This window comes from Chrysochloris asiatica, unplaced genomic scaffold (assembly GCF_000296735.1).
Source record: "Chrysochloris asiatica unplaced genomic scaffold, ChrAsi1.0 scaffold00132, whole genome shotgun sequence".
Classification (NCBI taxonomy): Eukaryota; Metazoa; Chordata; class Mammalia; order Afrosoricida; family Chrysochloridae; genus Chrysochloris; species Chrysochloris asiatica.
In genome coordinates this window covers 7,826,959-7,840,201 of record NW_006408650.1, presented here as the reverse complement: position 1 = coordinate 7,840,201, position 13,243 = coordinate 7,826,959, and the positions used below count along the sequence as shown (strand labels likewise).

The 13,243-nt window shown below is 49.8% G+C and overlaps 1 protein-coding gene across 1 annotated transcript in view; it reads right to left on the bottom strand.

Annotated features, from left to right (window-relative positions):
* FDXR (ferredoxin reductase) overlaps nt 1-13,243 on the bottom strand; it is a 15,952-nt gene continuing 2,709 nt past the window's right edge. The window contains exons 2-12 of the mRNA XM_006869596.1: nt 11,476-11,573; nt 4,329-4,424; nt 4,098-4,220; nt 3,826-3,939; nt 3,386-3,487; nt 2,128-2,235; nt 1,810-1,894; nt 1,476-1,675; nt 1,222-1,393; nt 273-443; nt 1-131 (exon numbers count right to left, since the gene is read on the bottom strand). Coding sequence (XP_006869658.1) covers nt 1-131; nt 273-443; nt 1,222-1,393; nt 1,476-1,675; nt 1,810-1,894; nt 2,128-2,235; nt 3,386-3,487; nt 3,826-3,939; nt 4,098-4,220; nt 4,329-4,424; nt 11,476-11,573 — 1,400 coding nt within the window. The remainder of the gene's footprint in view (nt 132-272; nt 444-1,221; nt 1,394-1,475; nt 1,676-1,809; nt 1,895-2,127; nt 2,236-3,385; nt 3,488-3,825; nt 3,940-4,097; nt 4,221-4,328; nt 4,425-11,475; nt 11,574-13,243) is intronic.

Below are 13,243 nucleotides of genomic sequence, written 5' to 3'. Positions count from 1 at the left end.
TCAGCGCCCTAATAGCTGTAACATCTCCTGAGGGTCCACCAGCTTCTCGCGGGGCTTTCCAGCGCCCTGGCCCCGGGCCACCTCTTCAGCATCCAGCTTCTCCCAGTCCGAGAAAGAGACAGGCTGGACCCCTAAGCGAGTGGGGAGACAGTTACTATCACCCCCTTTTCCTCCTCATCCACTCCAGCCCAGACAACCCTCCAAGGAGTAACGAGGTCCAGGGGCTACCCAGCCCATCCCACCCCCCAGGGCCACAGCCTTGGGACGCGGACCTCGGCTGCTGAGCAGAGCCTGGATGGCTGTGTAGCCAGGCCTGGGGCCTGAGGGCAGCAGGCCATCGTGGAGGTCCTGAAGCAGTGCATGGCCAGTGAGGAAGCTGTCATTCATGGTTGTGCCGATGACACCTGTGGGACCCCGCTTTACCCAGCCACTGCAGTAGAGGCCTGGAAAGGGGCAACAAAGGGGTACCAAAAGAGGAGGTAGCTGTTCCCCAACACACACACCCTAAATCCTCCCCCAAAGCCCGGTTCAGTTGGGCCTACTGTGGCTGCTGGGTCACTGCCTAAGAACCTTCTTCAGCTGATTTTTCCCACACATGTCCCCCTGGTGACATAGTGGTTAAAGTACGCTGCTGGTAACCTGGAGGTTGGCAGTTTGAGTACTGGTCACACTGTGGGGAAAAGATGTGGCCATCTGCTTCTGTAAAGATAACAGCCTTGGAAACCCCATGGGGTAGTTCTACCCTGTCCTAGAGTCTCTAGGAGTTGGACTTGACAGCTATGGGGCTTTGGGGGTTCGGTCTCCCCTTATGTCTGGGTCTTCCTGCAGGGTAGGAACTCCCTGTAGATAACAGTTGGGTCTTGTCCATGTTCAGTTCCCACAGGCCCTCTGTAGACGTTTGCTGAATGAATGAATGTCTAGACAGGTACGTGAGTCATTTCATCAGATGGGGAGCTGCCTGAGGACAGGGCTGCCTTGTTAACCTCCAAACCCCAGCACTGAGCACAAGGTCTAGCCCAGAGCAGGCCTCAGGAAATGTTTGTTGAATGACTGTGTTGTCATCTCAGCTGGACTGGGAGCTTTTCCGAGGGCTGGGAGGAGTGTGAGGAGGGCACAGTGTGTAACACAGGCTGGACAGAGGACAGGATGAACATCCCCCAGAGACACCTGCCCCACGGTCCCCGCCATAACTCAGCACCCAGCCTTCTCACTCCCTCTCACCTGGCACATCCACAACTCGGCCCTCCATATTGGGGATGACCCCGAGTTTGGGGTCGAAGGGCACGCTGGGGTCTATGGGGCGGCTTTTATACCCCATGCTGCTCAGCACCAGCCCACATGGGAGGTCTTCCACATCTCCTACAGGCACTGCCCGGGCGGCCTCGCCGACACCCTGTTGGGGAGAGCATGGGCAGCAAAAGGCTGGGATAGGGGAACTTCTGAAAAGGGGGGATCTTTGGCTCCATGAGACTCACTTCTAGTTTGGTGACTGCCAAACGAATTCCTGCCGTCCGCTGCCCATCTGGTGAGGGCAGTATCTGCTGGGGGCTTCGAAAAAAGCGGAGGCCCCAGGCTCGGGAGGTTGATGCCTGGCGGGCACCCTCTTCCGGGCCTGGCTTTTCTGTGGCTGTCCGGAGCAGCAGTTCTGTCAGCCGTTTCCTCGGACGGGGGGCCTCTGTTGGCAACAAAGAACATGTCAGGGCCTCCCCTGGGCCTCATCCCTTCCCTTCCCCCCTCCTCCATGTCCTCTCTGACCTAGACCATCATCCCCTCCCTTGCGAGCTGGGGGGCCAGGTCAGGGCCCCTCACCCTTGATTCTATCCTGGAGGTCCAAGAAATCCACCGGGTTCAAAATGGGCCTGGTGCCTGGTAACTGAATCATCTCCCGCAGCTCCTTGGGAGGGTGGGGGGTGAGGAGGAGATCAGACCCAGAACACTGTCCACCCAGCCAGCCCAGATGGAAGACACCCCCATACCACTCCCATGGAAGGCACTGTGCCTCACATGCCCAGACTAGCTACATCTTCCATCCCGGGAGCAGCCATTCCCAGGAACTCTGCCCTGCCCACTCCCCAAAGAGTGACCCTCTGTTTGAGATACTGGCTCTTCCCCATCCTGCCCCAGCACCTTAATGGTAAAGGCCACCTGCAGAGGCCCACGTCGGCCCACTATCCACACCATCTTCACCCGGCTCTGCCTCAATACCCTCAGGGAGGCTGCTGTGATATCTGTTTTCTGGTACAAAAGAAGGGCCTTGAAGTCACCAGATACTGGCAGGGCAAAGCATATTCTCCCTTTGGTCAAAACCAGAAAGGATGGTATACCGAAATTGCCCCCACCGCGCCCCCTAGCGGCCAGATGGCGCAATGCTGCCAATTCTTCACTTGGCAACAAAAACAAACCAACCCTTGGTGATTGAGTTGATTTCCACTCATAGTAATGCGCCACAGGATTTTCGAGGCCGGAACCCTGGTAGCACAGTGGTTAAGCACTCAGTTGCTAACAAAGAAATTGGTAGTTCGAAGCCACCAGCCGCTCCTAGGGAGAAAGACGTGACAGGGTGTTTCGGGAAACATGACCGCCATGGAAACCCGGTGGGGCAGTTCTAGTGCCTTATAGGGTCGCTGTGAATTGGAATGGACTCAACTGTAATGGTTTTTCAAATCTTTTTGGAAGCAGACTGTTACATCGTTCTCGTGCGGAGCAGCTGGTGGATTCGAACCACTGACCTTTCAGTTAACAGCTGAGTGTTTAATCACTGTACCACCAGAGCACCTTTTGCAAATGGTTCCAATGAGGAGCAAACCAGGCCCACAGTCTTTCATTCAACACGTGTTTGCTAAGCATCTACTATGTGCCATATGGGGGTGGGGGGGTGGGTAGAGGGAATGCAGGGTCAGTCAGGGGTGAGCAGAATGGATACATGCTACCTTCACAGGGCTTTGGATCTGGTGAGGAGACAGATACTCATCACCTAACTACTTAGCTGTTCGCCAAATACTCATCAGTGAGTATAAGACTGTGCTGGTGACAGGAGCAGACAGGTCTATGAGAGGGTGTCACAGGGGAAATGGGCCTATCCAGGAAGCTCCTGGGTGGCTTCTTGAGGAAGGGACACTGAGCTGGGAACTGAAAGATGAGTAGAGTTTAGCTGGGTAGCACACAAGATAGTGGTGTGTGCAAAGGCCCTGGGGCATGCTGATGAGGAAAACTCGGTGTTGTGGGGAGCAGGAGGTGAAGGGGAAATGGTGTGTGCTGCCGCTCACCGGCTGCCTTTCCGAAGGCCTCGGCTGTGAGGAAACAGAGGCACTGAGCTCAGCATGGAAGGTGTGACGCTCCCCACTCCCGCCCCTGCCCCCCACCCCACCCTACCCCACCCCGTCACCTCCAGGTGCTCAGGTGGGGTCAGCAGGATCCGAGCCACGTCCAGAGCCACATTCCCCTGGCCCAGAATCACAGCTATGTCACAGCTCAGGTCGGGCACCAGCTGCAGGGAAGAGGTCTTGACAGGGTGGCCCTGGGCTTGACCCCAGTCAGACTAATTGAACCCTAGGTGCTCCACACCTGTTCCCCAGCTGGGCCTTTAGGCTCTCTACACTCACGAAGTCCACCTCACCAGAGGCTCAGCTCAGATCCCTCCTTCCCCACCTGTCCCACTACTTCTTAGAGGCCCTCCAAGATCGACCTCCCACCTTGGTCAGTTGGATGTCTCCCATCTCCTCATCTTGCCTGTCCCCCCTCCCCCTCTCTAGTATCCACAGATGCTCCTGGCTTGGCTCAGGGTGGGGAGAACGGGGCACCTGTATGCTCATCACCCATACTCACCTCCCGGTTCTCAGGAAGCCCATTGTACCAGCCCACAAAGGCCCGTGCTGGGATCACACCAGGCAGCTCCTCCCCAGGAATCCCCAGGGCCTGGTGGTCCTCTGCCCCGTAGCTCTGGGAAGAGATGACCAGCCCGAGGCCCTGAGCCCTTAGCTCCAGTGGGGAGGAGCCAGGCAGACCCTCTTCCCAGCTCCTCCTCCTTGACAGCTTCCATTCTGGCCATGCCACCTGTCCCTCCATGTCCCCATGGGCAGTCCACCGTCTGCACTCACCAGAACCACAGCATGGTAGGCCTCCCGCAGCTCCGGTACAGTCACATCCCTGCCCACCACCACGTTACCCCGGAAGGCACAGCGGTCAGAATGGGCCGTCTGGGTAAAGGTGTGGATGACATTCTGCCACCCCCCGCCCCATAGAGAGGGGATTAGAGGGGATGCTTGTGCCATTCCTCTTATCTTGACCAAAGTCCCCAAACCCCACCCTCTGTGCCCAGAGAGACCCACCTTCACCTCGGGGTGGTCTGGTGCCACGCCAAAACGCACCAGCCCAAAGGGCACCAGCTGCTTCTCGTAGATGTCCACATGTGCCCTGCTGTGGTGCTGGGGGGACAAGGGGGCAGCTGGTGGGGCCGAGGGAGAGGCTGAGCACCCCCCAAAGGGCCACTCCAGTACAGAGCTGGAAAACTTCCACCCCGTGCACTAGGAGAGCCCCTTGACTCCCCATCTTCCCACAGAGCCAGCTAGGGGACTAGGGAAGCACAAGCAGCAAAGAGAAGTGAGGTCAGATATCAAGAAGGACTGGTAGCCCATGAGGATTGTGAGGAATCTGGCCACAGCTTTCCCTCCACTGGGAGCTGTATCAGAAAAGCTTCTATCTGCATGGGTTAGGCCTAACACACAACCCTGCCCTGGAACTTTAGATGCTTCTAGGAATGGTCAGTTCGTTTGATAATCTGGGAAGAAACTTTTAGAATTCGTACCTGCCTTAACTCTAGTCTCCAAGACTGACTGGTTGGGAAGGGGGAGGCCTGGTTGTCAAGGCCTTCATGGGACAGAGGCACAATCAGTGCCCATGGAAGCAAGCCAAGAAGCCAAAGGAGACATTGCACTGAGCAAACCTGCTACAAAAGACCTCATGTAGGTATTGGTGTAGTTAAGTGCTATGGAGTTGGTTCTGACTCATAGCGACCAAGTGTAGAGTTTCCAAGGAGCGGCTGGTGGATTTGAACCAGTGACCTTGCAGCTCAAGCCAACATTGCAGTTGAATGCTTATCCTATAACACCACACCAGGCCTCCAAAAATGTCACTTTTGAAGACTAAAGTGCAGCTGAGCCAAGTCATGTTACTGTCAATTGCCTCATATACAAATAAAAGCTGAACAGTGAAGAGAGAAGGCCAGAGAATTGAAGCCTTGGAAGGGCAGTATTGGCAAAGAATGCTGACTATGCCACAGACTACCAGGAGGACACAGAAATCTGTGTGGGAAGAAGGACACTCAGGATGCTCCTTAGAAGCAAGGCCGGTAAGACTTGGTCTCACATATTTTGGGCATGTCGCTGCAGAAGGACATCATGCTTGGTAAAGTGGAGGGTCAGGGGAAAAGAGGAAGGCCCTTAGCGAGATGGACAGACACAGCAATGACAGTGAGGACAGCGCAGGACTGGGCAGTGTCTCCCTCTATTTTATATCACTGTGAGTTGAAACTGACTCAATGGTACCTAACACACACACACACCCCACCCTCTGTGCCCAGATGGTACCTAACACACACATACACAATCTTTGAGCAGATCATTGGGTCTTTTCTCTTGTGGTGGGTTTGAACCACTAACTTTAGTTAGCAGTCAAGTGATTAATCACTGCAAGACCAGGACTGCTTTTGACTCTTGCTGTTAACATCTCCCAGTACAATAGAGGTCTGGCCCTCCAGGCACCCTTGGTGCCCGCACTCACCCCCTATCCCCTTTTCAAGCCCCTTTTTACCACCCCTTCCACTCCACTGCCTGCACCCACACCCAGACTCTCAGCACTGCTTTTTGTACCCCCAGACTCTCCCTATCCCAGGCTCCCAGATCATCTCCCTCTACCCCACGGCTGAGGCACCCATAAAGAACACCGACTTTGAGGCAGGCAGCCATGGGCTTCAATCCCAGTCCTACCACAAGTGACTCTACTCTGGGGAAAGTTGCTTTGTTTCTCTGTAAAACTGAACATTTGTTCAAGGTTAGATGAGTAAGGCTTGCGGAAGTTCAATAAACGTCAGCTGTCATTACTATTACTGATGCTGTTGTTGAAAGGCATTGCCGGCTCAAAAACCTTCACTGGCTAAAAATATCATGCCAGAATGGTATCAGAACGACCTGATAAGGAATTTAAAAGAAGGATCTTTAGTTACCTTCAACAGATTGAGAGACTAATCAACAAAACTGCAAATAATATCAAGGAAAACACAGTCAAAGCTTTAGAAGAATTCAGGGAAACACTAGAAGAACAAATTGACAAAATAAATGAAAAATGAAAAATCATACAGAAACAGCAAAGAGAAAGCCAGAAGATTAATACTAAGACCTCAGAAATAAATGATACATTGAAAGGGCAAAGAAGTAGAATTGAATCAATAGAAAGCTGAATTCGTGAGCTTGGAGGCAAATCTCTCAATATTTATCTAAAGAATACTGGTGCAGGATAAGCACTTAGCTACAAGGTCAGTTTGAACTACAAGGTCAGTGGTCCAAACTCGCCAGCTGCTTCTTGGCAACCCTATACAGGGTCACCATGAGTTGAAACTAACTCAGCATTTAATAACAACAAAGGAACAATTTTTTTTTTAAAAAAAGCAAAAACCCACAGAAAGTCTAACATTTATGTAACACATTATCAAGAGGAATATGTTATGTGTGATTGTAATTCTAGAACAAGAAGAGACCAAAATAATCACCAAAAATTGTCAAAGAGTTGTTGGAAGAAAACTTCCCTAACATCATAAAAGACGAGAAGATATGGATTCAAGAAATTGAATGAACTCCGAACAGGATAGAGGCCAAAGTGAAAAATCACTAAGACATATTATAATTGAACTTTTTGAAACCAAAGCCAAGGAAACAATCCTGAGAGCAGCTCGGGAAAAAATGAAAAGTTACCTACAAAGAAGAACTAATAAACTCAGATTTCTCAGCAGAATCCATGCAGACAGAAAGCAACGCATGAAATATACAAAACTCAGAAAGAAAAAAATTGCCAACCAAGAATTATATACCGGGCAAAACTGTCCATCAAATATGACCGTGAAATCAGGACATTTCCAGATTAATAGAAATGAAAAGAATTTGTAAAAATCAGACCAAGCTTAGGAATACTATTTACAGGAGTTTTTTGGACAGAGAACCAACAACAGCAGATCACAACCTGAGATTAACATACATGACAATATCACCCAGAACTCCGCCCAGATAGAGAAGTAGTCAAAGGAAAACAAATCTACAAGACTGAAAATAGGGAACCAGAGATAGTTTGCAACAACACCACCAACAAAACCCCACTAAGTAAAAAGAGGCAATAATGGTAATCAAGAAGATTCAAGAGTAAATACATAAAATAACCCTAAAGCTACTTCCTGCTCCCTTAAAGATTTATAGCCTTGGAAACCCTATACAGGGTCACTATGAGTATGACCAAGCCTTACTCCTAGCCCTAGTCCAACCCACTATAACTGTACACTAAATGAAGTCCTAGGTCTAGCCTAGACCTAGACACAGTCCTAACCCTAACTCCTTAGTCCTAACCCTAACTCCTTAGTCCTAACCCTAACTCCTTAGTCCTAACCCTAACTCCTTAGTCCTATCGCCCAAAACAACTGTCTGCTGCCCACGGGACAAAGTGCAGATTACTCTGACTGGTAGCAACCCCTTAACACAATTTGACTTCGTCTTCATCTTCCTTCCTGCTATGGATCCTTCACTCCGACCACATTGCCCTCTCCAAGGCCACCTCTTTAATATGAAATCCAGTGGTCAGTTCTCACCATTCTCTCTCTGGTTGACTCCATCTTCCAGGAAACTGTTCCTCCTAACTCAGTAGGTCTCTACTATTCTTTCTCAGGCTCCTTTTCCTGTTACCTCCTGTTGTTGAGTTGGCCCCTGACTCCTGACAGCCACCAACACAGATGGGTGGGACCACTGTGATCCACAGAGTTTGAATTAGTTGATTTTCAGTAAATCGTCAGGCCTTTCTTTCCAGTCTTCTATAATCTGGAAGCTCCACTGAGAACTGTCCAGCATGCTAACAGCACACAAGCCTCTACTGACATGTGGGTGTTGGTTGTATATGAGACATGTTGTTATTATTTTTAAATGCTGTCGAGTTGGTTCCAACCCTTTATAGGGTTTCCAAGGAACGTCTGGTGGGTTTGAACCACTGACCTTGCGGTTCAAACTGACCTTGTGGTCTACGGCATTATCCTACAACACCACACCAGGGCGTACTGGTTGGGAATCGAACCCTGGTCTCTCACATGGAGGGCAAGAACTCTACTACTGAACTACACTGCTCTTGTGTGGTGCCTGGAATTGCCTGGATCTGGCTTTTCTACCAATGTCTTCTTTTTTTTTTTTGCAAAACATTACACATTTTTTTATTATTAAATGAGAAAATCTCATTTGTTCCATCGTCACATTGCTAGTCAGAGAAATTCTGCAGTGATGAAGAAAGTCAATGTTGGACCAACCAAAGTCTTCATTCCTACAACATTCATTTACAAAGAAATAATGTGTAACACAGCCCAACACTACATTCTTGGTTTTCTTCATATTGAAATCCTCCCAAAATCATCTTCTAGTGGGGTATTTTACTACATAAATATACTACATTATAGTTCTTCATTTTTACAATTCACCCCAAAGTGTATGAGAGATGTATCACACTAATATTTCTAAAGCTGTTAGGAAATCCCTCACGTATCATCGTCACCTGATGTGTTACTTGTTCTGCCTCCTCATTCTCAACAGTGGGTTTGAAAGTGATTGGGTGGGACCATGTAAATAAGGTGTACAGGACTCCAAGGCTGGGATTGGTTAGTTTTGCCATACAATTAGGCTTAAAAAGGAGCCATCTCAGAAGCGGGAACAAAAGATCCCAGGATTAAGAAGAAAAAGCATGCGTGAAGGTGAGCTCCCTAACTAGAAAAACAGCGATGGCATAGATTCAGAGCAGCTGTAGGGTGTAGGCTCATGGACTGAGACAGAGACCACAGGGCCACAAGGCTGAGAGGCCAAAGACAAGAGTGAGACATGCCTGCAGTCTGGCAGATGAGAGGCCTTCCTGACTGAAGAACTGCTGCATCCTGAGCTGCTTTTGATCCTGAATTGAACTCTGTTCACTTCCCTGATAAACCCCAAACTCATGAGTATTGTTATGGGCTCTGTGTGGCCATTGCAATGGATTAATGAGCCCAAGTGTGAAGTACAGAGTGCTGTGGGTGGGATAGTTGGTGTCAGAACAGGGTACAGAAGGTTGGTTGCAGGGCAGAAGCATGTCTGACCTCTGCGCCATAGGAATCGGCCTTGGGCTGATCTTGAGTTTGATTCTCCTTCCCCCTTGTGAAGTCAGACATAGCCCACACATGGTTTTGGCCATGATACCTTCCCTAACAAGGACATTATCTGAGGACCTTCCAACCTGAAGCCCCCTCCTTTCTGCCTCAGAGCACACTCCCCAGAGGTTCTCCTTCATTCCCTTCCTGTGACCTCAAGTTCCCATGGGATTGCTGATGGCATTCACTCTGTCCCACCCAGACCTCTCCTCCAGCTCCAAACCTGAGGCTCCTCAACATCCCACCCCAGTAACCTGAAACTCACTCCATGGAAACTGACTCCCTCCCCCGTCCCAGCAACACTTCTCCACTGATTCTGGGTTCCTTTTCACCTGGGTATCCACCAGGGGCCCAAGGCTCTGCCCTGACTCCCCCTGGCCCCATCTAATCAATTTCACACCCTCCTCCTTCCCGGTCACTGTTGCCCCTCCAACTCTCCCAGCCACCAGTGTCCAGTAAGTGATTCCTGAAAGAATGACCTGTAGGATGCATAAGAGAGGGCGCGGCTGTGAGCCTTCCTGCCCAGCAATAGGCCTGTGACCAACTCGCTCAGGCTCCGAGTCCTCATTTGTGAAGTGGGAGGCATACACCTGCCTGACAGGTTGTCATTAGGACGCAAAGGGAGCCAGTGCAGACCATGCTAGACCTGAAGTAATCACCACGGTCCAAGCTGCCCCGCACATTCCCGCCTCGGAAACACGGACAGTAGATTGGACATTCTCAGCAGCAAGGACAAGCTCATATTGGAGCTGTGGCCATTCCCCATTTCTCCCCACATTCCTGCCTCCTGCTACTGAGAATCGGCCTGAAGGCCTCCTCTCCCTGCTCCCAGGACAGGCCCAGCTACCATGAGCCCTCTCGGGCCTCCCAGGCTGACCTCACTGGTTCAGAGACCCAGGACCTCCTCCCACGTGGCAGTGTGCCCATGGCCTTGCACTCCACGCATGGGAAGCCATGTCCAAAAATACATCTTCCCCAGAAGGCTGTTTGATTGGCCCCACCATATCTAGCTCACTCTGCTCTGATCATTGCAATTAGCTTAATGAGTCTTGGTGGTGCAATAGTTAAATGCTTGGCTGCTAATGAAAGGTTGGTGGTTCGAGCCCAACTAACGGCTCTATGGGAACATGGTGCTCTGTAGGATAAGCATGGGACTATGAACCACAAGGGTGGCAGTTTGAGCCCACCAGCCACTCCACAGGAGAAAGATGAAGCTTTCTGCTCCGGTAAAGACTTACAGCCTTGGAAACCCTCTACAGGTTCGCTATGAGTCAGAACTTAACAACAAACCGTTCTGTGGGAGAAAGACCTAGCAATCTGTTTCTGTAAAGATGACATGGGGCAGGTCTACTTGTCACATGGAATCACTATGAGTTGAAATCGACAGGATGGCACCCTAAAACATCTGGGCTTCAAGTGGGTTTAGGTCACTTTTCAGCATAATGACCAAATCATTCTGGTGCTCAGGACTTTCCCATTTCAGCAATGAAAACCCCAAAGGCCTGGGCAAACCGGATGGTTAGTCACCCTACCAGTGTCTGTGTGTATGATGAATATATTCATATATTAATATATCCTTTCTCCCGTCTCTCTCCGAGGACACACAGAACCACTCCAGAGCAAGGCCACTGTCTCCTGGCTTGGTCAGCCTGGGTCTCTCCTCCCCGCTCTCCCAACTCTGAAATCTGACACAGAGGCTCAAGGGTAACCAGCAGCCTTGGGGCCCTGCCCCCCAAGGCCAATGCTGCAAACCTTGTGACCTTAGCCTTCACGTTGTTTGTAGTGTGGGGGAATGCACTGAAAGAAAGCAAGAGCTGGTGAGGGGACACAGAGAGGGGGCTAATATGACAGACATTGTACCCCTGTGATGTAGGATGTCAGGAACAGAGACAAGGCAGAGCAGACAGAAGGGAAGATGAGGGGCAGAACAAAGCCGCCCTGCAAGTTGCATAAGCTCCCTGGGACACTTGGCCAAGGAGTCGACCACCAATGACACCAACACACTCTCCCACAGTCCAGCATCCAGAGTGGGAGCCCCAGATATAGGCAAGGCAGCAGTTTACCTTTAGCAGATGTTGGGCTGTGTAGAAGCCAGCCGGGCCACTGCCCACCACACAGATCTGAGGCGTCTGCTCTTGTGTGGAGAACTGATGGCGAAAGCCTGGGGAGAGGAACAAACCTGAGACCAACACACCCTCTACAATCCCAAACCAACTGCTGGGTCCACCAAAAATTAGAACTTCCCAAGCATCCCCCTCACCTGGCCCCTCCCAGGCCTCTGCAGAGTCTACATCCCCAAGGGTTGTGTGTTCATCCAGGGTCCAACACTCACCCACGAATTTACTATGTCGCTGACTATGGCCTACCTAAGGCGCTCCGGTAGCGTAGTGGTTACGAATCGGGCTGCTAATCTCAAGGTTGGCAGTTCGAAACTATCAGCTATACCGCGGGAGAAAGATGAGGCTTTCTGCTCCGGTAAAGATTTACAGCCTTGGAAACCCTGTACAGGGTCGCTATGAGTCAGAACCACCTCCACGGTACATAACAACAACGGCCTACCTGACAGCCCCCAGCACCACTATAGCTGCCCTGGGCAGTAGTTCATCACTTTTTTTTTAATGGGGAGCTACTCAGTGAAGCCACCACCCGTCTGTCAGTTTGTTGTCTGCCAGTTTGTCATATTGTGGTGGCTTGTGAGTTACTGTGATTCTGAAAGCTATGCCACCGGTATTTTAAATACCAGCAGCATCACCCATGGTGGACAGGTTACAGATGACCTTCCAGACGAAGACAGACTAGGAAGAAGGAGTGATGAACTACTTCCGAATATATAGTCACTGAAAACCTTATGAATAGCAGAGAAACACTGTCAGATATAGTGCCGGAAAATGAGCCCCTCAGGTTGGAAGGCACTCAAAATGTGACTGGGGAAGAGCTGCCTCCTCAACGTAGAGTTGACCGTGATGACGTGAATGGAGTAAAGCCCATGGGAGAAAAGCCCGCAGGATCTTCATTTGCTGATGGGGTATAACTCAAAATGAAGAGAAACAGCTGTGAACATTCATTGAAAATAGGAACATGGAATGTACAAAGTATGAATCTGGGAAAATTGGAAGTTGTCAAAAATGAAATGGAATGCATAAACATCTTAGGCATTAGTGAACTGAAATGGACTAGTATTGGTCATTTTGAGTCTGACGACCACATGGTTTACTATACAGGGAATGAAAAATTGAAGAAGAATGGTGTTGCGTTCATTGCCAAAAGGAATATATCCAGATCAGTCATGAGGTACAACGCTGTCTGTGATAGGATAATATCCATGCGCCTAAAGGGAAGCCCAGTTAATACCACTATTATTCAAATTTACGTATCAACCACTAAAACCAGTGAGGATAAAATAGAAGAATCCTACCAACTTCTTCAATCTGAAATTGATCAAACATGTAATCAAGATGTATTGATCATTACTGGTGATTAGAATGCAAAGGTTGGGAGCAAAGAGGAAGGATCAGTAGTTGGAAAATATGGCCTTGGTGATAGAAATGATGCTGGAGCACGCATGATAGAATTCTGCAAAATCAATTATTTGTTCATTTCAAATACCTTCTTTAGACAGCATAAGAGATGACTATACACATGGACCTCACCAGATGGACTACAAAGAAATCAAATTGACATCTGCGGAAAGAGAAGATAGAAAAGTTCCATATCATCAGTTAAAATAAGGCCAGGGTCAGACTGTGGAACAGACATCAATTACTCATATGCAAATTCAAACTGAAGCTGAAGAAAATGAAAACAAGTCCACGAGAGCCAAAATATGACCTT